Source organism: Erithacus rubecula, assembly GCF_903797595.1.
Source record: "Erithacus rubecula genome assembly, chromosome: 31".
NCBI lineage: Eukaryota > Metazoa > Chordata > Aves > Passeriformes > Muscicapidae > Erithacus > Erithacus rubecula.
Genome location: NC_136682.1, coordinates 1,074,644 through 1,098,173, shown reverse-complemented (window position 1 = coordinate 1,098,173; position 23,530 = coordinate 1,074,644). Strand labels below are relative to the sequence as shown.

General features: G+C 54.0%; 1 protein-coding gene across 1 annotated transcript in view; it reads right to left on the bottom strand.

Annotated features, from left to right (window-relative positions):
- Positions 1-23,530, bottom strand: part of LRP1 (LDL receptor related protein 1) — a 101,631-nt gene that overhangs the window by 63,419 nt on the left and 14,682 nt on the right. The window contains 5 exon segments of the mRNA XM_079329222.1: positions 12,949-13,212; positions 13,303-13,431; positions 15,077-15,196; positions 16,540-16,677; positions 21,578-21,700. Coding sequence (XP_079185348.1) covers positions 12,949-13,212; positions 13,303-13,431; positions 15,077-15,196; positions 16,540-16,677; positions 21,578-21,700 — 774 coding nt within the window.

Genomic DNA, 23,530 nt, shown 5'->3' with positions numbered 1-23,530 from the left:
AAACACTGGGAATTCACTCCACAGAAACACTGGGAATTCACTCCACAGAAACACTGGGAATTCATCCTGCACAAACACTGGGAATTCACTCCACAGAAACACTGGGATTTCATTCCACAGAAACACTGGGAATTCACCCCATACAAACACTGGGAATTCACCCCATACAAACACTGGGAATTCACCCCATACAAACACTGGGAATTAACCCCACACAAACACTGGGAATTCACTCCACAGAAACACTGGGAATTCATCCTGCACAAACACTGGGAATTCACTCCACAGAAACACTGGGATTTCATTCCACAGAAACACTGGGAATTCACCCCATACAAACACTGGGAATTCACCCCATACAAACACTGGGAATTATCCCCACACAAACACTGGGAATTCACTCCACAGAAACACTGGGAATTCATCCTGCACAAACACTGGGAATTCATCCTGCACAAACACTGGGAATTCATTCCACAGAAACACTGGGAATTCACTCCACACAAACACTGGGAATTCCCCCCACAGGAATACCAGAAGAGCAGGGAAAGCTCTGCCATGTGGCTGCTGGAGAAGGGAGGGGGCAGCAGGGAAGGGGAAGGGGCTCCAACAGCAGCCCCCAGACAGGACACGTGGCAATGGGGGCAGATCCTGGAGCAGAGCTAATCCAGGGACACCCTGGGGCCTGGAGCAGGTGAGAGGCAGCACCTGGCAGCTTGTGAGTATTTAATTAAAGCTGCTAAATCGGATCAACCCAACGGGCTGAATTCCTGCCTCACACCAGGGCAGTGCTCAGCCCCTCCTGCACCCCCCAGGCCAGAGGCCAGGCTGAGGGGCTGCAGATCCCAGACATCCCAAGTGCTTTGGAGGGCTCTTATTAGGATTAGTGCCTCCCCAAGACCCCACAGTGCTGCAGCACCACAGCACTGACAGGACAGGGGCAGAGCAGCCAGAAGGACCCAGGGGTCAGAGGGACTCAGAGAGCTCTGGAGGAAGGAGCAGGGATGGGGCACAGCAGCCCCACATCCCTAAGATTCCAAAGTCAGTGAGAGCTGGACAGTTCTGGAGGAGCAGGGATGGGGCACAGCAGCCCCTCATCCCTAAAATCCCAAAGTCAGTGAGACCTGGACAGTTCTGGAGGAGCAGGGATGGGGCACAGCAGCCCCAGAGCCCCAGGACCCCAAGTCCAGCAGGACTCAAACAGCTCTGGAGGAGTAGGAATGGGGCACAGCAGCCCCACAGCCCTAACACCCTGAGGTCAGAGGGACCTAGACAAGCCTTAGAGGAACAGGGATAGAGCAGAGCAGCCCCCCATCCCCAGCACCCCAAAACCAGCAGGACTCAAACAGCTCTGGAGGAGCAGGGATGGGGCACAGCAGCCTCAACATGAGCACCCTGTGGTCAGTGAGACACAGAGAGCCCCAGAGCAGCAGAGACAGGGGCACAGCAGCTGCCCCATCCCCAGGACCCCAAGTCCAGCAAGACCTGGAGAGCTCTGGTAGAACAGGGATAGAGCAGAGCAGCCCCTCATGCCCAGGACCCCAAGTCCAGCAGGACTCAAACATCTCTGGTGGAACAGGGATGGGGCAGAGCAGCCCCACAGCTCAAACATGCTGAGGTCAGAGGGACCTGGACAAGCCTTGGAAGAACAGGGTTAGAGCAGAGCAGCCCCAGAGCCCCAGGACCCCAAGTCCAGCAGGACTCAAACAGCTCTGGAGGAACAGGGATGGGGCACAGCAACCCCAGGACCCCAAGACCAGCAGGACTCAAACACCTCTGGAGGAACAGGGATAGAGCAGAGCAGCCCCCCATCCCCAGGACCCCAAGGTCACTGAGACCTGGACAGCTCTGGAGGAGCAGGGATGGGACACAGCAGCCTCAACATGAGCACCCTGTGATCAGTGAGACCCAGAGAGCCCCAGAGCAGCAGAGACAGGGGCACAGCAGCTGCCCCATCCCCAGGACCCCAAGGTCAGTGAGACCCAGACAGCCCCAGTGGAGCAAGGCCAGACACCACTGAATTATTAACCAACACAGGACTCAGCAGGGAAAACATGAATCAAGCCAGGAGGTTTTGCAATGTCCCCACCCACCCTGCTGCCTCACAGTCCATCCACACTGCTGGGATCAGCACACACTGAATTTGGGGTGCACAAACCCCCAGTCCTCATCCCTGGGGTAGCCAGAGCAGCTCACTCAGCCCTTGGTGGCCCTGGGGATGGGGATGGTGACACAGCAGGGAGGTGATGGGGACAGTGACCCCCCCTCTGGAAGGGTGGGGCAGCCACCACCCAGTGAGAGGCAGCTGGTAAAAAACAAGTGGAAACAGCCTGAGCCAAGGAATGAGCATCAACCCCAAACTGAGGCCAGAGCAGACTCTGCCCAACGTGCTGGGGCTGGCACTGAGCTCCTGCTCCAGCCAGGACCCCCCACCCATCACTAACAGGGGGGTGTGATGAGCAAAAAACACTTTAAAATGTGCACTGGGGTGCCAAGGGCCACCTTGTGCCCCTGAGATGGAGTCCTGCTGTCACAAGCAGAGCCCTCCCCTGCTCCCCCAAACCCCCCCTGTGACGTGGGGAGGGGGTGGCAGGGCCCTGCTGGGGTGAGAAATGCTTCAGCACAAGGGATGTGCAAGAATTCCCCAAAAAAAGCAGGTCTTGGCTGGAGCCTGCCTGGCTGAGTCAGAGTCACAGGACCTGGGGAGGGATCCAAGCAGGGGAGGATGGGGAGTGTTGGCAGAGCAGCCTGGGGGCTCACCCAGGGCTGCAGACCCCCAGATTCTCCTCCTTGAGAATCCAAAACCATCTCTGTCCCATCAGCAGTGCCCCTTTTCCTCCCTGAGCCAGCCCAGCACTCAAAGAGAAACCCAAAAGGGAAAAAAAAACCAAACCAAAACAAGCCACAGAATTCCATCCTCACACTCATCCTGCCACAGCCACCCCCTCCCAGGGGCTGCAGACCCCCAAATTCTTTTCCTTGAGAATCCAAAAATCTCTGTCCCATCAGCAGTGCCCCTTTTCTTCCCTGAGCCAGCCCAGCACTCAAAGAGAAACCCAAAAGGGAAAAAACCAAGCCAAAAAAAGCCACAGAATTCCATCCTCACACTCATCCTGCCACAGCCACCCCTCCCAGGGGAGCAGAAGGTCCTGCCCCACCCGGGGGTCTCCAGACAGGCCCCAGCTCTGAGCAGGGCTGGGGGTGATGCAAGCACTTGCTCCTCTCTGTATTTTTGCAGCTGGAAAGCATTACCCTCCTCAAAGGCTTTTGTTTTCCAGCTTTGCTCCTTCTCTCCCCCATCCTCCCCTTCTTCTTTGCAGGAATCACTTTTTATGTTTTTATTATTGTCATCATTCCATTTTCATTATTATTATGATGATGATTATTATTATTTTCAGCTCTTTCATGTAGCCTCAGCTAAACCTGGATTTCCTCTTGAACTTTAGGTGGAAGCTAATTTAGAAAATGTCTATTTTTAACCCCTGGCATTGGCCTGCAGAATTAATCCCCTTCCTTCCCAATCTTTGGAGAGGGTGGAGTGGGGGGCACAGGGATGCTGCCACAGCCACAAAAACACCCTTTGGACCCCTCTGAAGGAACCAGCAGGGATAAACCCATTCCTGGAAGGCTCAGAGAAGATTTCCAAGGGGCAGAGACCACCCCCCCCTCCCTCCTGCAGCCCCCCAGGGGTGCCTCCCTCCAGCAATTCCCCATCCTGGAATCGATTCCTGCTCCTTGCTCAACCCCCGGTTGCGACACGCCGAGCTCATTTCCCAAGATTTATTTATTTGAGAGAGTTTGGAAAGGGGCAGAGAGAAGGGGGGAATGTCAGCTTTTCCAAGGCTCTTCCTGGGACAGGCAGCCAAAAAAAAAAAACAAAAAAAAAACAACCTCACAGGGACAGGGTCCAGGCCAGCAGCTCTGCTCAGGGGGGAGGATGGAGCACCGAGAACTTCATCAAAGTTGCTCAACTTCATCAAAGTTGGCAACTTCAGCAAAGCCCAAAAGGACCCCACAGATGTTTCCTGGTTTCACAGCAGCCTGAGTGTTCCTGCCACAAAATCCTGTGTGTCTCACTCTGCTTGGATTTTCCCTTCTCACAGAATCCTAAAATGGTTTGGGATCTTAAAGATCATCTCTGCCATGGGCAGGGACAACTTCCACTATCCCAGGTTGTTCCAAATCCCATCCAACCTGGCTTTGGACACTTCCAGGGATGGGGCAGCCACAGCTGCTCTGGGAAATCCATTCCAGGGTCTCCTCATCCTCAATTTCTCCCCAAAATCCCACCTAACCCTGCTGTGTGTCAGTGGGAAGCCATTCCCTGTGCCTGTCACTCCAACCCCCTGTCCCAAATCCCTCTCCAGCTCTCCTGGAGCATCTTCAGGCTCTGAGCTCTTCCTGGAGCTTTCTCAGCTCCAGGTGAGCACCCCCAGCATCTCCATGGCCACATCCTCCTTCTTCCAGCACCCCAAAGCTCCAGCAGGGACAATCCCACTCCAAAAACTCCTTGACACAAGTGGCTCATGGTCCCCACATTCCCCACTGGAGTTTCTCCCTCCTTTAACCTGTGCCACCCAATTTGCCCCACTCCCAGTGAGGCACTGCAGGGCTGTGTGGGTTTTTTTGGTTTTTGGTTTTTTTTTTTTTGGGGAAGGAGCTTTGCTGAGCCAGCACATAACTTTGCTCTGCATGAATCAGTGGCTGTGCAGTCTGCAAACACATCAATTGTGGCCTGACAGGAGGAGGAAGGAAACACACAATCTTGCCTGGGATTAAAGCAGGGATTTCAACAGTCCCCAGGCAGCCACAGCTGGGTGAAGAAAAGGAGAAACCTTTCAACACAGCAAAAAAAAAAAAAAAAATCCCCAAATTCCAGAATCCCTGAGGGTGGAAAAACCCTCCAGGACCATCGAGTCCAACCTGTGACCAGCAGAGCTCTGACACCTCCACCTCACCATCCTTTCCATGAAGAAATTCCTCCTGAAACTTGTGGATGTGGCACCTGGGGACATGTTTCACCAATGACCTGGCAGCACTGAGGGTCTTAGAGGGTTTTTCCAAACTTTAGTAATTCCATGGTTTTAAATCTGAGGGAAATTCCATTTCCCAGTTACCCCTTAAGGGAACAGTCCCAGGAGAACAGGACAGGGATGGTGGGCAGGAGAGACCCAGAAACAACCAGAACTGCAACACCAAATCCTCCTTCCCATTCTGGTGAGGATTTCACAGAATTTTGGTTGGAAGAGACCTTTAAGATCATCAAATCCAGCCCATGGCACTCAGTGCCATTTCCCCTTGCCCCAGCACATGGCAGTGATCTCTGCTGCCAACACCTGGCTTTAAATAAAGAATTAAAAAGAAAAAATAAAGAATATTGATGTCCAATAAACAGCCATCTATGGCAACAATCTACAGCCAGTTTTTCTTCCCTAGGGTGTGAACCAGCCCTGACACAAACCTCAGGAAGCTCTGGGAGAACATCAGAGCTGCCCATTCACACCACAGGGAGACATCCCAGACACTGCATCTCCTGCTGCAGGCAGGGGCAAGCAGGGCTTGTGGCCAACTTGCCACCCAGTGAGACACCCAGGCAGGTGGGTGGCCATCCCAGGAGCCCCCCTGGGCACCCAGAACTGCTGGCAGCATCCTCAGCACAGAAAAAAAACAACTCAGAAAAGTGACCGAATGTTCCGGCTCAGCAAGGCAGCAGCAGAGGCTCGACAGGAATGTGCTCCCCAGGGCTGCTCAAATCCATGGTTTTCCTACTTTTCCTTTTTATAGGGAATGATCTGTTTGATACATTTACATAATGCCATAATCTGGAGGAATTTCTGTCTCTTTCCCCTCCACAGACATCCTCTCTCCCTGGGAGAACAAGCCCGTCTCTGTGGCGGTGGATAAACACTGCTCCTGGGGACAATTTTCTTTAATTGGAAGTGTGTTAACAGGACAAGCACAAAGACAAACTCCTGCCCTGAAGGGTGCCTGGACTGCTGGACAGACACCCTGAGGGTCCAGCAGACCCAGGAACAGCCAAGTCCTTGTGTCCCAGCAGGGCAGAGGGGATGCCACCACCACACACGGTCACGTCAGCCTCGTTCCCTCAGCAAGGCAGGCTCAAAAATAAATAAATTCACCCCCCCCTTCTCTGCTGAGAGGGGAACTGCTGGGTGGAAGCTGGTGGCCCTGGGCCAGGATGTCTGGCTCGGAGCTGGGGTGGATCCCTGGGGCTCTGTGCACAGCAGGAAAATGTTCCTCGGGGGTGACACGGCACCCCCAGGGCTGGGCAGCCCCCCCAGAGGGACATCCCAGCCTGGGGACAGATGCTGGAGCTCCAGGGAGCCCTGACCCACAGTCCAGGTGCTCTCTGTGCCTCCCCAGTGCAGCACCACTGCACTGATGGGGAATCACATGCAAGGGATCACTGGCACCATCCCCAGTCCCTCATTGTCACCATCCCCAGCCCCTCACTGCCACCATCCCCTCACTGGCACCATCCCGAGCCCCTCATTGTCACCATCCCCAGCCCCTCACTGCCACCATCCCCTCATTGCCACCATCTCCAGTCCCTCACTGCCACCAGACCCTCACTGTCACCATCCCCAGCCCCTCATTGCCACCATCCCCAGCCCCTCATTGCCACCATCCCCTCATTGTCACCATCCCCAGCCCCTCATTGTCACCATCCCCAGCCCCTCACTGCCACCATCCCCTCATTGCCACCATCTCCAGTCCCTCACTGCCACCAGACCCTCACTGTCACCATCCCCAGCCCCTCACTGCCACCATCCCCTCATTGCCACCATCCCCAGCCTCTCATTGCCACCAGCCCCTCATTGTCACCATCCCCAGCCCCTCACTGCCACCATCCCCAGCCCCTCACTGCCACCATCCCCTCATTGTCACCATCCCCAGCCCCTCACTGCCACCATCCCCAGCCCCTCACTGCCACCATCCCCTCATTGCCACCATCCCCAGCTCCCCAAAGTGGGGACACCCCAAACTTTCTCTCCTCCCCCTGTCCTGGCTCGACCCCTCAGCCTCCCTGCAGAGCCTGGCTGAGGCACCGGAGGTGGGAAGAGCAGGAACAGGGATGGAACGAGCTGCAGGCAGCTGTGGAGGGCAGCCAAGGGACTGCTAATTACTCTGCCTTAATGAGACCATTCCATGGGCACAAATATTCCACAGAGGCCGAGGGAGGGACGGGGCACTTGGCTTCCTTCTGGGTGAGAGGAGAGAGACACAGGCTCGACAGGAACCTGGGGATCACTGGGGTGATCTGGGGGCAGAGGGGGTGAGAAAGCAGAAATGGGGCAGGAAGGGTCCCAAGGGGCTCCTCAGTGGGCAGGGTGGGATGGACAGGGGACAGACACACTGCAGTCCATGTGAAATCAAACCCATCCCCAGGCACGAGCATCCTGATGAGTCAGGACATTGGTGTCACCCTTTTGTTTGTCTCCAGCAATGTGGGAATGCAGCTCACAGCTCACCCCTGCCTTGGGGAGGGAGGAGGTCTCAATTTCCCTGGGGGGTTTATTTCTGTTCCCTGGGAGGGGAAACATCAGTAAGGGGAGACAGAGGTGCTGGGCAGAGCCACAGCAGGGTGCTGAATGTCAGATCTTGGTGAACAGACTGATTAAAACCACCACCATGATGTTGGTGAATGAGCCAGTGTGAATGTATGGCTCCAGACACGGCCCCCAGTCCCTGTCCCCTCCATCCCCTGCTTCCCTCATTCCCTGTTCTCCACATTCCCTGCTCCCCTCATTCCCTGTTTTCTCCATTCCCTGTTCTCCCCATTCCCTGTTCCCTCCATCCCCTGCTCCCCCTATTCCCTGCTCCCCCTTATTCCCTGTTCCCCTCATTCCCTGTTTTCCCCATTCCCTGCTCCCCCATTCCCTGTTTTCACCATTCCTTGTTCTCTCCATCCCCTGCTCCCCCTTATTCCCTGTTCCCCCTATTCCCTGTTCCCTCCATTCCCTGCTCCCCCTTATTCCCTGTTCCCCCTATTCCCTGTTCCCCCTATTCCCTGTTCCCTCCATTCCCTGTTCCCCCTATTTCCTGCTCTCCCCATTCCCTGTTTTCCCCATTCCCTGTTCCCCCTATTCCCTGTTCTCCCCATTCCCTGTTCCCTCCATCCCCTGCTCCCCCTATTCCCTGCTCCCCCTTATTCCCTGTTCCCCTCATTCCCTGTTTTCCCCATTCCCTGCTCCCCCATTCCCTGTTTTCCCCATTCCTTGTTCCCTCCATTCCCTGCTCCCCGTTATTCTCTGTTCCCCCTATTCCCTGTTCCCCCTATTCCCTGTTCCCTCCATTCCCTGCTCCCCCTTATTCCCTGTTCCCCCTATTCCCTGTTTTCCCCATTCCATCCCTTCCATTCCCTGCTCTCCCCTATCCCCTCCTCCCCTCCATTTATCCCATTTATCCCCTGCTCCCATTTATCCCCTGCTCCCATTTATCCCCTGCTCCCTCTTTCCTTCCTCACTACAAGAACAGCCAGAAACAGTTAAAAAAAAAACCTCAACCAAAAAAAAAAAAAAAAAAAAAAAAAAAACCCAACAGAAAGGAACCACGAGATGAAGTTACCAATCATCCCCCTCTCCTGCCAAGTGAGTTCACGTCGGAGCCTCTTTCTTGGCCAGGATGAGGCAGCAAGGAAGAAAAATAGCTTTCCATGCAAAGTGAGGGAAGAAATGTACTTGGATTCCTCTGCAGAGCAACACTGCCCTGAAATCAATCTGTCCCAGCAGCCACAGCTCCCCTGCCTGCTGGCACAGGCCATTCCCAGTGACAGGGCTGAAATGGAGTCAATGAAAACAGCCTGTTTTCAGGGCAGGAGGGGATGGATGCTGCCCAGGAAGGTGTTTTCATGGTGGCCAGATTGTCAGTGTTTAGGGTTTATAATGCACTCAGGATCAAATGTCCTGATATTTCAAAGCCCTTCCTGGGGGCTTGTTTTAGAAAGGAAAACAACAAACTTTAAACTGAGAAATAATAAATCATGGCACCTCTGCAGCTCTTTCCCAGCTGCCTCACATGGATCCTGCTGAGCTGCAGAATTCCTGCCTGGTGGGGCTGGGAGAGCAGTGCTGGACTGGGAGAGCAGGGCTGGGACTGGGAGAGCAGGGCTGGACTGGGAAAACAGGGCTGGACTGGGATGGAGCAGGGCTGGGACTGGGAGAGCAGGGCTGGGACTGGGATGGAGCAATGCTGGACTGGGAAAGAAGCAATAGGACTGGGAGAGCAGGGCTGGGACTGGGAGAGCAGGGCTGGACTGGGAAAGAAGCAATGGGACTGGGAGAGCAGGGCTGAGTCTGGGATGGAGCAAGGCTGGACTGGGAGAGCAGGGCTGGACTGGGAGAGCAGGGCTGGGACTGGGAAAGAAGTGTTGGGACTGGGATGGAGCAGTGCTGGACTGGGAAAGAAGCAATGGGACTGGGAGAGCAGGGCTGGGACTGGGATGGAGCAGGGCTAGGACTGGGAGAGCAGTGCTGGAACTGGGAGAGCAGTGCTAAACTGGGAAGGAGCAATGCTGGGACTGGGATGGAGCAATGCTGGACTGGGAAAGAAGCAATGGGATTGGGAGAGCAGGGCTGGGACTGGGATGGAGCAGTGATGGACTGGGAAAGCAGGGCTGGGACTGGGAAGCAGCAGCACCAGAGCTGGGATGTATGCAGCACCAGAGCTGGGATGGATGAAACAGCAGCAGCAGAGCTGGGATGGATGAAGCAGCAGAGCTGGGATGGATGCAGCAGCAGCAGAACTGGGATGGATGCAGCAGCAGAGCTGGGATGGATGCAGCAGCACCAGAACTGGGATGGATGCAGCAGCAGAGCTGGGATGGATGCAGCAGCACCAGAACTGGGATGGATGCAGCAGCAGAGCTGGGATGGATGCAGCAACACCAGCCCCAGCACAATAAATGCATCCCCTAGCATCACCAAGCTCCCAGTTCTGACCATGCAAAAAAGCCACAAAAAAGAGGAAAAGGAAAGTGAGAGAGCGTGAGAAAGGGAGGAGAGAGAAGGGGAAGGAAAGGCAGAGGAGTCACCCCAGGAGCCACAGAGCAGCCAGGGCTGCCTCCTGCCACGTGCTCCCCAGTATTTTTCCACAGCCCCAGCAAAGAACTCCTGCCCTCCCCTGAGTGTCACCCGATCACTGCACAGCAGGCACTGAACTCTGCTCTCTGCACCACCAGAGGGGACCTGCCAGCCCAAGGTGGCTCCAAAGGATGGCCCTGACCCCTCTGCATGCTCTAGGGAGGTGCTCCCACCTCCTGGTGTCACTTCTTGGGGACAGGGACATGAATCCAATGGAGGGAGGCACAAATCACCCAGCACAGCTGATTCCCTGGATGAGGATTGCTCAAGGATGGGATTCCTGGATGAGAAACAGCCCCAGGATGAGGGGGACAAAGCCAGTAGGATAAACTTGGAGAGCTGGGGGACCCCAAGATGAGGGGGACAAGGCCAGCAGGATAAACTTTGAGAGCTGGGGGACCCCAAGATGAGGGGGACAAGGCCAGCAGGATAAACTTGGAGAGCTGGGGGAGCTGGAGGAGCAGAACACTCCAGCCAGGACACAGGAAACAGCAGCACAAGAGCCCAGCAACAGATTTTAATTATTATTTTTTACTGCTCTGTTTGGCTCTGAAATTCCTTGGAAGCCCAACTCCAAACAAACAAGGACATTGTCTGGGGGAAACACGTGGAGGTTGGAATCTGCTTGAGAAAACCCACGGGATCACAAAGTCCCTGGAGGTCAAGGATCTGCCACGGAGCACAGAGGGTCCAGGGGGGGCTGTGACAGCCCTGTCCCTGTCCCCAGCTGTCCCCTGCCCCACTGCAGGGTGACAGGGGGGGTGACAGTGAACCCCCCCTTGATGCTCCAAAGGATGGGAGCAGCCTCAGCACAGGCACGTGCCTCTGTCCTTGATTGAGAATGATGCCTGCCAGGATCCTCCCAGGCAGGAACACTGAGGGATTGTCACAGGGAGAGGAGGAGAGGGACAGCAGGATGGGAGGAAGGATGAGACAAGCTGCCCTTGTTACAATTCAGTGCTGGCAGGAAGGATGAGCCCTTCCAGTGCCTCATCCCCATCAGGGGATGGGACAGAGAGTTTGTGCCACTTCCAAGCTCCCTGTCAGGTTGGACCCCTGCCCACATCACCCCACCTGTCCTTGCCATTGGCACTGTGCCCCCCCTGAGCTGCCCCCCAGCCCACTCTGATGGCAGAGAGAAATTATCCAATTCCAACTCAAAGCAGGAATTTTTGTAAGAGAAATGGACTGAAGGCTTCACCAGCCTCTGATTTTTTTTTTTTTTTTTTTTTAGTGAGTCCCCAGAAAATGACCTGGGGGTAAGGAACCAGCCAGCTCAAATCAACTGAGAAAATCAGTGCCTGTGACAAATATCCACGGGCAGAGAGGTGGGAGCTGAGGGGGAAGTGCTGCAGCCCTGGAGCCTGCAGAGAGCAAAAAAGCTCTGGGAGTGTAAAGAGCAGGGCAACAGCAAAGCTCTGAGGACAGCAGGTCGTGCCAAGGGCTGTTAACAGCCTTCATTTAACACATCTCCCACAGCACAAGTGGCAGTAATCTCTGCAGGAGAGAAGCAGGACAGGGAGCCAGGCTGTGGCACTGAGCATCCCAGGGCTCCCCTGGCAGCTGCAGCTGCTGCTCTGCAGCCCCTCAGCATCAATCTCCCCCCATCAGATGCCAGCTCAAGCCCCAGGGAGGCTCCACTCCTGCTGGGAGCAGATAATGCCATAAAGAAGCAAATAAAGAGGGAAATCACTAATTGGATTCAGCAGTGTCCTGCTGGAGAGTGACATTATCTGTCCATCCTGCACCCAGCTCAGAGCTGGGGGAATTCACTCCTCCACTTCCTTTGTGCTGATGAACTCTGAGGGAGATTTCAGAGACCCCCTAAATGCCAGAGATCCCGCTAAAATCCTGGGAGAGGGGAGAGGGAAACTGAGCCCTGTGCTGCCCAACTCCACACTTGCCTGTGAGAGCAAAGGGTGAGGCCTCTCCCTAAAAATACACCCTGCCCTAAAAATACACAGGGTGAGCTTAAATTAACTGTGCACACACACCCTGAGCAATCCACAGCCTGCCCAGCCCAGCCACACACAGACCCCGGGACCCCCAGGACCCCCAGGACCCCCAGATTCAGCTCACACCCCACTGCCCTCAGCAGAAAATCATTCTGAGCTCCAAAATCCACCCAGGACTTCACTCCTTTGCAGAGATCCATTCACACCAGTTCCATTTGCTGGATAAGTCATTGCCATGAGCTTCAGGTCCCCCCTGGAAGCCTCCCCAATTTCAGGAGGCAAAGGAAACTCCAGGGAAGCAAAAACTTGATAAGAGACCCACTGCAAACCCCAGATCCCCCAGTATCCAGGTCAAAGGATAAAACCAGTGGCAGGAATGGTGTCTCAAATCTCAGTTTTCTAGCTGAGGCACCCATTGTTTTCCCCATGGGGGGAACCCACCATTCCCATTGTTCTGCAGAGGCAGGGAAGGTTCTGGAAACCCACAGGGACTCCCCCACTTTGTACTCAGCACCAAAATCCCAACCAGGGCCTCTCCCTCCTGCAGAGCTGGGACCAGTGCTGGCCACAGGGCCACCAGCCACTCACACTGTGACTCAGTGGCACCCACAGAGCCACCTTTGTGTTGGCAGTTTGCTCTTGGTCACTTTTTGGGGTGGGACTCAAGTCATTTCTTTAGGGTGGGACCAAAAGAAGCAAGAACTGCCACCCCAAAACCTGCTGCACAGGTAGCAGCTCCACTCCTCCCTCATACCTGCACAGCAGCCAAAACTTGATAGAAACAACAATAAAATGAAAGGTGGGAAACTTCCTCCTTCCCAATCCCACCCACCACAAGGAATTGGGGATGGGGGAGCAGAGGGAGGGTCCCAGGGGGAGGGGGAACTCACGGTGCAGGCTCAGGGAGATGTTGATGGAACGTTCCTCCACAAATCCCTTCAGGTTGGGGATCTTGGCACACTTGAGGATGGTCTGGGAGGCACTGTCCCCCACGTGGACCCAGCACACAGTGTCCTCCACATAGTTGAAGTCCATGGCTGTGGTCTGCTTGGCACTGGTGGGGGTGATGTTGGGCACAGGGGTCCCACTCAGGTAAGTGGCCAGGATGTTCTGGGAGTTGGCAATGAGCAGCACAGGAGGACGATCCACAGGCTCTGGGGAGGGGGACAAGGAGGGGACAATGGGGTCAGGACACACCTCAATCCCATGGGGGTAACCCCAGAGCTGCCCCTTGAGGCTCTCACCATTCTTGGCTTTGCAGGATCTGTTGTCTGGCTGCAGGAGATATCCCTCCACACAGCTGCATGTGTAGGAGCCCTCTGTGTTGCTGCATGTCTGGCTGCAGGTCCCATACACAGTGCATTCATCAAAGTCTGGGAAAAAACAGGAAAAAAACACAAGGTTTGGACCAGAAAAAAAAAAAACAAATCATCTCCTTAGCTGCCTGAAGAGGGAATGAAGCTCCCCAGTGTGGGAATGGAGAGGAGGGGATGATCCCTGAGACAAAGGAATCACATCAGCCTGCCAAAAAATCCAAGGGACCCTCATATTGGCCTTCCAAGCCGCTCCCTGCTCCAGCATCAGCCCCTGCCTGGCCACTGAGCCTCCCCCCAGCTCTGCACCTCCATTCCCATCCAAATCCCTCTAATCTGCAGCTCCCAGCCCCTGGCTCTGCTCTTTCTTCTGGCAGATCAAAGTGATGTGTCCCCAGAGCAGGGAATGGTTCCTTCCACCAGGTGAAAGGGATGGAGCCATCACAATCTCTGGATTTGTTTCCATCACACCAGTGCCATCCATCCTTGCTGCTCCTATTTTTCCCATCCTCTCTGAGGCAGGGACACCATGAGCATGTACCAGCCACTTACTCCATACACAAAGATAAAGCCTTTTCCTTATTCCCAGTAGTCCTCACTCAGGCTTTTGGGAGCCACATCCACAGTGGAGGGAGTCCCATCCCATCCCATTATCCCATCCCATTGATCCCATTCCATTGATCCCACCCCATTATCCCATTATCTCATCCCATCCCATTGATCCCATTGATCCCATTCCATCCAATTGATCCCATCCCATCCCACTGATCCCATTCCATTGATCCCATCCAACTCATCCCATCCCATTATCCCATTGATCCCACTGATCTCATCCCATCCAATTGATCCCATCCCATTGATCCCACTGATCCCATTGATCCCATCCTATTCCATCCCATTGATCCCATCCCAATCCCATTGATCCCATTGATCCCATCCCACTGATCCCATCTCATCCCATTGATCCCACCCCATTGATCTCACTGATTCCATCCCATCCAGTTGATCCCATCCCACTGATCCCACTGATCCCACTGATCCCACTGATCCCACTGATCCCATCCCATTGATCTCATCCCATCCAATTGATCCCATTGATCCCATCCCACTGATCCCACTGATCCCATCCCATTGATCCCATCCCATCCCATTGATCCCATCCCACTGATCCCACTGATCCCATCCCATCCAATTGATCCCATCCCATTGATCTCACTGATCCCATCCCATCCAATTGATCCCATCCCATTGATCTCACTGATCCCATCCCAACCAATTAATCCCATTGATCCCATCCCACTGATCCCATCCCATCCAATTGATCGCATCCCATTGAACTCACTGATCCCATCCTATCCAATTGATCCCATTGATCCCATCCCACTGATCCCATTCCATTGATCTCACTGATCCCATCCTATCCAATTGATCCCATTGATCCCATCCCATCCAATTGATCCCATCCAATTGATCCCATTCATTTCATCCCATTGATCCCATTGATCCTATTGATCCCATCCCACTGATCCTATCCCATTGATCCCATCCCATCTCATCCCATTGATCCCACTGATCCCATCCCATTGATCCCATTGATCCCATCCCACCCCATGCCCAGCCCTGCTCTGGGACAGTGGCATGGCCACATCCCCAAGGAGCCAGGGTCCCCAGCATGGAGTGAGGGCTGTGCCCAGCCCAGCCCCACCTCTGCAGCTCCTCCTGTCCTCAGCCAGCTGGAAGGAGTGGTTGCAGTAGCAGACAGGGCCAGACAGGGTTGGTGCACAGTGGTGCTGGCACTCCAGAGCTGAGCAGTTGGCCAATTGCTCTGTGGGGATGATGGAAGAGAGAGGATGTCACCCAGGGAGGAACAGCATGGACACCAAGATCCAAGGGTTGGGTGAGCAGGACCACCACACACCCCACCAGGATTTGCTGGGAGACTTCACACTGCTCCAACCTCACCAAAAAAAAAAAGGACTGAGCCCCTCAGCAGGGGAAGGGAGGAAATGTGGGACACACTCCAGGGAGGGGGGTCTGAGAAGACCCTGCTGCCCAACCCAGGAGTGCTCAGAGGGGACAAAGGGGGTGCAGCACAGGGGCTCCACTGGCATTACCACCCCCAGGATGTCTGCAAGGGCAGCAGAGAGACCCCAACTCCCTGGGGGAGGAGGATGGGGGAGCAATGGTCCAGCAGCCTGAGTGGGAATGGGGTTGTGGTGATAATTTGGGGTGATGGCTCAATGTGACACCTCGGGGAGATCACTTGGGGTGACAGCTCAGGGTGACAGCTGGAGGTGACAGCTGGAGGTGACAGCTCTCCTGCCCAAGCCTGGGGCAGTGTCAGGCTGGGACTTGCATGCAGCTGCCAGAAAATGCAGGAAATGCCTCCCTGGGGCGGCACCAGCCACGGGCAGGGGGGACTCAGCATCTAGCTCAAGACACCAAGGGCTGGAAGCCCCAGCATGCCCAAACCTGTGAGCCCCAGGTGCCCAAACCTGTGAGCACCAGGTGCCCAAAGCCCTGAGCAGCTGCCCCAACACAGCTCACGTGGCTCACGTGCTGCCCAGCCAGGAAAAATCAGATCCCACTTAAGTAACAACAGCTCTTATTGAAATATTAATTCCCAGCTGCTCCCATGGGATCCAGGCAGTGGAGAGGAGCTGGGTGCCAGCAGGGAGTTCTCTGGGGTCAGGGGTGTTGGTGGGGCAGGAAAGGAGCCCCTCAGGCCAGGCAGGGCAGGGTTGGGGAGCACAGAGGCTCTGGAGAGCAGGGTCAGCCCAGGACACACATTTCTGAGCCATTAATCTACACAGCAGCACGCTGGTTTAGGGAGTAAACACTGGTTTAGGGAGTTTTCCAGCAGGATTAGCCACGAGGACAAGCCAGGAGGGGGGAACAAAGCTCCTGGAAATTAGGAAAAAACCCCACAGTGAAAAAAAAAAAAAAAACCCCACTCTTATCTGAACCAGAACCCCAAGCCTGGAGCTCTTAAACCCAGCACACAATGCAGTTATTTCACGGCTGCAAGCTCAGGAATGATGGGCATTCCACTTTTCCAAGCAGCTCTGGATAATCTCTGGATCCATTCCACCGTGCTGAGCTTGGTGGGGGGCTCACAGGGACCTCATGTGAAGGGGATCCCCCCTCCTTGGTGCCCCCCAGACTGACCCCTGCAGTGGGGACCCTCGTCGGAGCCGTCGGCGCAGTCGTGGTGCCCGTTGCAGAGTTTGCTCATGGGGATGCACAGCTCAGTGCCCAGGCAGTTGTGCTCGTTGGGGTGGCAGAGGGACACTTTGCTCTGAGGACCTGCAACAAAGTTCAGTGTGAGACTCTGTATTTCCACTTTTAATACAAGATAAAAATCCTGCAGCATTTACCTGTAAGGATCATTCATGTGTTATAATTCAAACTTTTTGGGTCTTCTCTTTTAGACCATTGTTCTATCTTTTAACTGGCCATCCTGTTGTTTTCTAGTTATTTAGTAGTTAAAGTTTGGGATGTTAAAGATGGTTTTCATTTTAATCTCGCTTATAGTTTCTATATTCTTAAAATTTTTTGCTAAGCAATTATATTTATAAGGTTTTCCTGTTTCCAACAGGTCAGCACAGGGATCCCTCCCCACCATGTGCCAGCACCCTCCTTGTGCTGAGGCTGTGGCACATGGGGGGCCCCTCTGTGCCCAGCACAAGGAGACTTAATCTCCATTATTAACTGGAAAAAAATTACAAAGAGAGCCAGGCTTTATTTGTTAAGCTCCTCTGAAAAGAAGCAAGGCATGGAGACAAATAACAAACACACCATAAATCCATTAACAGCCTGAAACCCCAGGAAAAGCTCCTGGGCTTCACCCCAGGCTGGAGGTGACTGCAGGGGTGACAATGAACCTCTGCAAATCCTGACCCCCTCCATGGGGTCTCCCTGCCCCAAATCCACATTTCAGGGCTGAACACTCAGCTACCAACACACCTCTGCCCAGCCACAGCACTAAAATCCCATTTTCCAGGGGTGGTGATGCCTCATTCCCTCAGCAGGGCTGGCAGAATTAGCTCTGTGATCCCCCCCAGAGCCCCCAGGGAGCAGAGAGAAGGGCACAGCACACACCATGCCCAGGAACAATCCCATTTTAGCCCAGTCACCTTCAGCAGAGACTCCAGCAGCAGAGTTTGCCCTAAATAAGCTCCAGCTCTCCTTGGAGAGGAGAGTTACATCACACACAGAGCTCTGTGTGCTGGTACATCCTCACCCCACACAGCTCCAGACAGCTCTGACAGACACTGGGTGTGATCCCACTGTGACCCTTGGGCTCCCAGGAGGGGATAAAAGCCCTTGGAAGCACATGGAGCTGTGGGAAGGGCACCACAAAGCCCAAGGTTTGTGACAACCCTCCCCAGGAGCCCCACACTGAGCAGGATCCTCAATCCATCCCAGCCAAAACTTCCTTCTGTCCATCCTGGGCAGTGACCCCAATTTCTGTCTGAAAAAACAGGAATCTAACAAGCTCCAGATGCCAAATTGCTCCCCTGAGTCTCAAACACATCCCAGTATGCCCCAGTGAGCTGACTGGGGGCACTGGGGTGATGGGATCCTCTAGGATCAGCCAGCAGGGATTTGAGCTTCTCCTCTTTCCCAGCCCCAGAACACCCAGCAGATGATTCCTGGAAGAATTTCTCACTGGCTGCCACTGCACAGATTAATTTTTTTTTGCAGAGGGTGGGCCCCTTGTAATTGCAAATTATGGGTTAATTATGTAACATCAATATATGGACCAGGAGAATGGAGGGGTTGAAGTGAAGAGCCCAATTCATCAGTCAGAGCTGCTCTGCTGTGTCCATTATTCCCTGCAAAGAGCCTGGATCAAACCACTTATCCCAAACAGGGCAGGATTAATCCACAAGCCACTTTGTTTGCTTTTGACTGTGCTGGTGCTAATAAATGAGCCAATTTATTACATGTGACAAGCTTGTGGTACACCCCAAGGAGCTGAATTAGATAGGAATGTTTAACCTCGAAAAAACACTCAAAAAAACAAACAAAAAAAAACAGATAGGAGAAAAGGAAGAATTGCAACTGCAGTTGATTTGGCAACAGCCCAGATGGGAGGAACACAAAGAGGGAAGAGGCTGGAGGAGCAGGGGTGGGGTGGTCTCACTCATTTTATTAGGATGGACAGGGGTGACAGCACTGAGGGTCCTGGTGCTGCCTCTGGGTCACTTCTGAACTCATCAGTGCCAAGAGCAAATCCAGCACAGCAAGATGAGGGATCCCAGCCCCCCCTGTACCCTCTGATCAATGGATGAACCAACCAGGCACCAGCAAATTCCTTCCTCAGAGCCCCTCAGCTCTGATTTCAGCAGGATGGGGACTTTTGTCCAAGTGTTTTCCTCTCAGCAAAACTCTGCTAGAATCATGTGAGAGCCACTGACAGCAAATGAGCAGCACTGGGGACAGGAAGGGAATGGCCTGAACACCTGAGCAAGGCCAGGGAACACTTCAAAGGATTCCCCAGAGAGGAAAATCTGGCACGTGCCTGACAGGAGAACATCAGTGCCAGGCAAAGACTGCAGCACCAAAAGGCACCAGAGCCTCAGCAGGAGCTCAAACACTGATTAAATGAGAGCAATTAAAGTCATTCTCCCCCTACCTGAGAGATAAGAGGGATGAGACCTGGAGATAGCAGGGCCAGTGCTGGCAGGTCAGGAATGAGCCCAGGCACCCCCTGGCACCCCAGATATGTCCTGGCACCCCAATCTCTGTGTCCTGGGGGACACAGTATGACCCTGACTCCCTTCCAGGGTCTAGGGGTGCAAAGTGGGAATGGGGGGAGGTGGGCAGGAAGGTGCAGCCCCTCCAGAGAGAGCAGCTGGGGAGGGAAATGCTCCCAAAAAACTGAGGGATTCTGAAGTTTGGGGTCTGATAATGGAAACAGACAGACTCAGTCCCACACACGGTGGGGAGGAGGTGCCAGGGTTTGATCTTTGTGTCAGAGTTTCCCAATTCCCTGTCCTGGCAGAGCCAAGGGGCAGCAGGGATGAACCCTCAGGACCAAATCAAAGAGTTTTCCAACATCCATGAACACACAGAGGTTCACCCACAGCACCAGAAGCTGCTCCTCAGCCCCAGGGAAGGGAGAGGAAGGAGGGGGAGAGGGAAGAGCACCCAAGGGGTCCCTGCTCAGGTCACCTGCACACACAGATCCAGCACAGATGCTGGAACACACCAACCAGGAGGGATTTTTTTCCATCCTCCAAGCCCTCCTGCTGTAATTTTCCAGGGCTGGTGATTGACTGGAGCCAGCCAGCCCATCCCAGCCCCCCCATCCCTCCCACGGAGGGGCTGTTGCATCATTTTGCCTTAAGGAATAAACAAAGAGCTGAAGCAGAAGCTGCTCTGGAGGAGATGAAGTGGGAATCTGGGAGGGAGAGCTGGGCAGGGGACATGGGCACAGGTGGTTCCTGGCTCCAGCCTGGCACAGCAGGACTGGCACAGCCACCACCCCTGGTGTCACCACAGCTCTGAGCCCACTGCAGACCCCCCCCCCACATTTCCATCCCCACACCTCACCTAACCCATCCCAAATCTCTGTTTCCTTCCAGAGAGGCTCCACCATCCCATGTGAGGCAGGAGCACCTCCAGAGCTGTGGCTCCACCAGTTCAGCATCCTAATCCCAAAAAACCATCTGGGACAGTGATGTCACCTTTCCAGCTGCTCCCTGGGACTCCCAGAGATCTCCTTCCCTCACCCCCCAGAGCCAGGAATGTGCTGAGGATGGGGTGACACTGCTGCTGACCCTCCCTCCTCCTGCACACCCATCTTGGTGACAAACACAAATTGGAACAATTTAGAAACAAACATAAATGAGAGATTCCTCATTGCCAGGAGGCTGGTTTGGAAAAATGGATGGATGATGGATGGGTGGATGGATGGATGGATGGATGGATGGATGGATGGATGGATGGATGGATGGATGGATGGATGGGTGGATGGATGATTGATGATGGATGGATGATGGATGGATGATGGATGGATGATGGATGGATGGATGGATGATGGATGATGGATGGATGATGGATGGATGGATGGATGGGTGGATGGATGGATGGATGGATGGATGGATGGATGGATGGATGGATGGATGGATGGATGATGGATGGATGATGGATGGATGGATGGATGGATGGATGATGGATGGATGATGGATGATGGATGGATGGATGGATGGATGATGGATGGATGATGGATGGATGATGGATGATGGATGGATGGATGATGGATGGATGATGGATGGATGATGGATGATGGATGGATGGATGGATGGATGGATGGATGGATGGATGGATGATGGATGATGGATTGATGATGGATGATGGATGAATTGATGATGGATGATGGATGGATGATGGATGATGGATGGATGGATGGATGGATGATGGATGGATGGATGGATTGATGATGGATGATGGATGAATTGATGATGGATGATGGATGGATGATGGATGGATGATGGATGATGGATGGATGGATGGATGGATGGATGGATGGATGGATGGATGGATGGATTGATGATGGATGATGGATGAATTGATGATGGATGATGGATGGATGATGGGTGGATGGATGGATGGATGGATGATGGATGGATGGATGGATGGATGGATGGATGGATGGATGGATGGATGATGGATGGATGGATTGATGATGGATGATGGATGAATTGATGATGGATGATGGATGGATGATGGATGATGGATGGATGGATGGATGATGGATGGATGGATGGATTGATGATGGATGATGGATGAATTGATGATGGATGATGGATGGATGATGGATGATGGATGGATGGATGGATGATGGATGGATGGATGGATTGATGATGGATGATGGATGAATTGATGATGGATGATGGATGGATGATGGATGGATGATGGATGATGGATGGATGATGGATGATGGATGGGTGGATGGATGATGGATGGATGGATGATGGATAGATGATGGATGGATGGATGGATAATGGATGATGGATGGATGGATGGATGGATAGATAATGGATGATGGATGGATCCATGGCTGGATCCACGGCCGGCCAGACAGACAGACAGAATGAACACCCCCCACCCTGAGGACAGCTGAGATACAACACTGCTACTCTGGCACAGCCATGGAACAAGCCCAGAAGAAGCACCAGAAGGAAACCAGACATACATATCTCAGGAGATTCATCCGAGCCATCGGGACAATCCTTCTCCCCGTCGCAGCGCCAGCCCTTCGAGATGCACGTAATCTGATCTTTGCATGCAAACTGTTTGGGGCTACAGGTCTTGGGTGCTGGATGAAAAAAGAGATAATCATCATAAACAACATCAGTTTCTTCCCAAGGACAAGTTGTTTCAAAAGAAAAATCAAATTTCAATTAAAGGCCGAGATTGGTTTGGGTTTTTGGGTTTGTTTTTTTTTTTGATTTCTTTCCTATGGCTTGGCAGAAGTTGAGCCTGGCATTGGATCCATCAAGCCTGCCCCTAAGGAAAGGAGGAAATTTAAGCTGGAGCATTAATTACACTGGGAGAAAACAGGAGTTGAGCACTGTGATGCTCTCACAGATTTTAAAGATCATTTAACTTGGATGAATTAGCTCCTGGGAGCCAGAGGCGCTTCGTTTTCTGTGCTAGGCAAGAGAAAAACAGGGGAAAAAACAAGAGAACCCAAATGAGAACAAATTAAAAAGTAATGTTTTTTTTTAAATCATGAGGACAACAGCAGGATGGGGATCCATCCATCCCATGTCCAGCACAGGGAAGGGTGGCCCCACATCCATCACACGGGGAGGGAACATGGACAGAGTGAAAAACATGGAAAAGCCAAAATCCAGAGGATGGGGAGGGAGAAAGGATGGGAAGAGCATCCTGCCCATGCCTTGGGGGTCACTGAAATAGGGGGGGACATTGCACCCCCCAAAAAGGAGAGGTTGCAACGGGGCGGGGGTCACTGAAATGGGGGTCACTGAAATTGGGGGATCACAGAAATGGGGGGGTCACTGAAATGGGAGGAGTCACTGCCATGGGGGGGTCACTGCCATTGGGGGGGGGTCACTGCCATTTAAGGGGGGGGTCACAGCCATTTTGGGGGGGTCACAGCCTTTGGGGGGGGTCACAGCCATTGGGGGGGGTCACTGCCATTGGGGGGGGTCACAGCCTTTGGGGGGGGTCACAGCCATTGGGGGGGGTCACAGCCATTGAGGGGGGGGTTACAGTCATTGGGGGGGGTCACAGCCATTGAGGGGGGGGTTACAGTCATTGGGGGGAGTCACAGCCATTTTGGGGGGGTCACAGCCATTTTGGGGGGGTCACAGCCATTGGGGGGGTCACGGGGGGAGGTCACTGCAATTGGGGGGGTCACAGCCTTTGGGGGGGGTCACAGCCATTGGGGGGGGTCACTGCCATTGGGGGGGGTCACAGCCTTTGGGGGGGGTCACAGCCATTGGGGGGGTCACAGCCATTGAGGGGGGGGTTACAGTCATTGGGGGGGGTCACAGCCATTGAGGGGGGGGTTACAGTCATTGGGGGAGTCACAGCCATTTTGGGGGGGTCACAGCCATTTTGGGGGGGTCACTGCCATGGGGGGGTCATTGCAATGGGGGGGAGTCACTGCCATTTAAGGAGGGGGGGGTCACAGCCTTTTTGGGGGGGTCACAGCCCAGCCCCAGCCCGGGGGTGTCCGGAGCTCTTGCAGACCCCAGGCAGCTCTGAGCCCTGGCTGCAGCAAAGGCAACCACACACACAGCTCCCAAAACATTCACCTCGTGGCACCAACTCCCAAAACATTCACCCCATGGCACCAAATCCCAAAACATTCACCTCGTGGCACCGCAGCTCTCCTGCCAAATTCCCCCTCCCTGCACTTCCTGCTCAGCCCGGGAATGGGGAGGGGTCCCTGTGTCCCCATCCCGCTCCTGCCAGGGGGCTGCTCACAGCAAGGGAGGCTGCCAGGGCACAGGATGGGGATGATGCTGTCCCTGATCCCAACCCCATCCCTGCAGGGTGGCAGGAAACTTCCCACCCTGTCCCAGCCCTGATTTCTCCTCCGAGCTGCACAGGGCTTTGCCTGCTGCTGTTTGCTCTGATGGAAGAGCAGCTCCTCCTGCCAGCCTGCTTCCCTTCC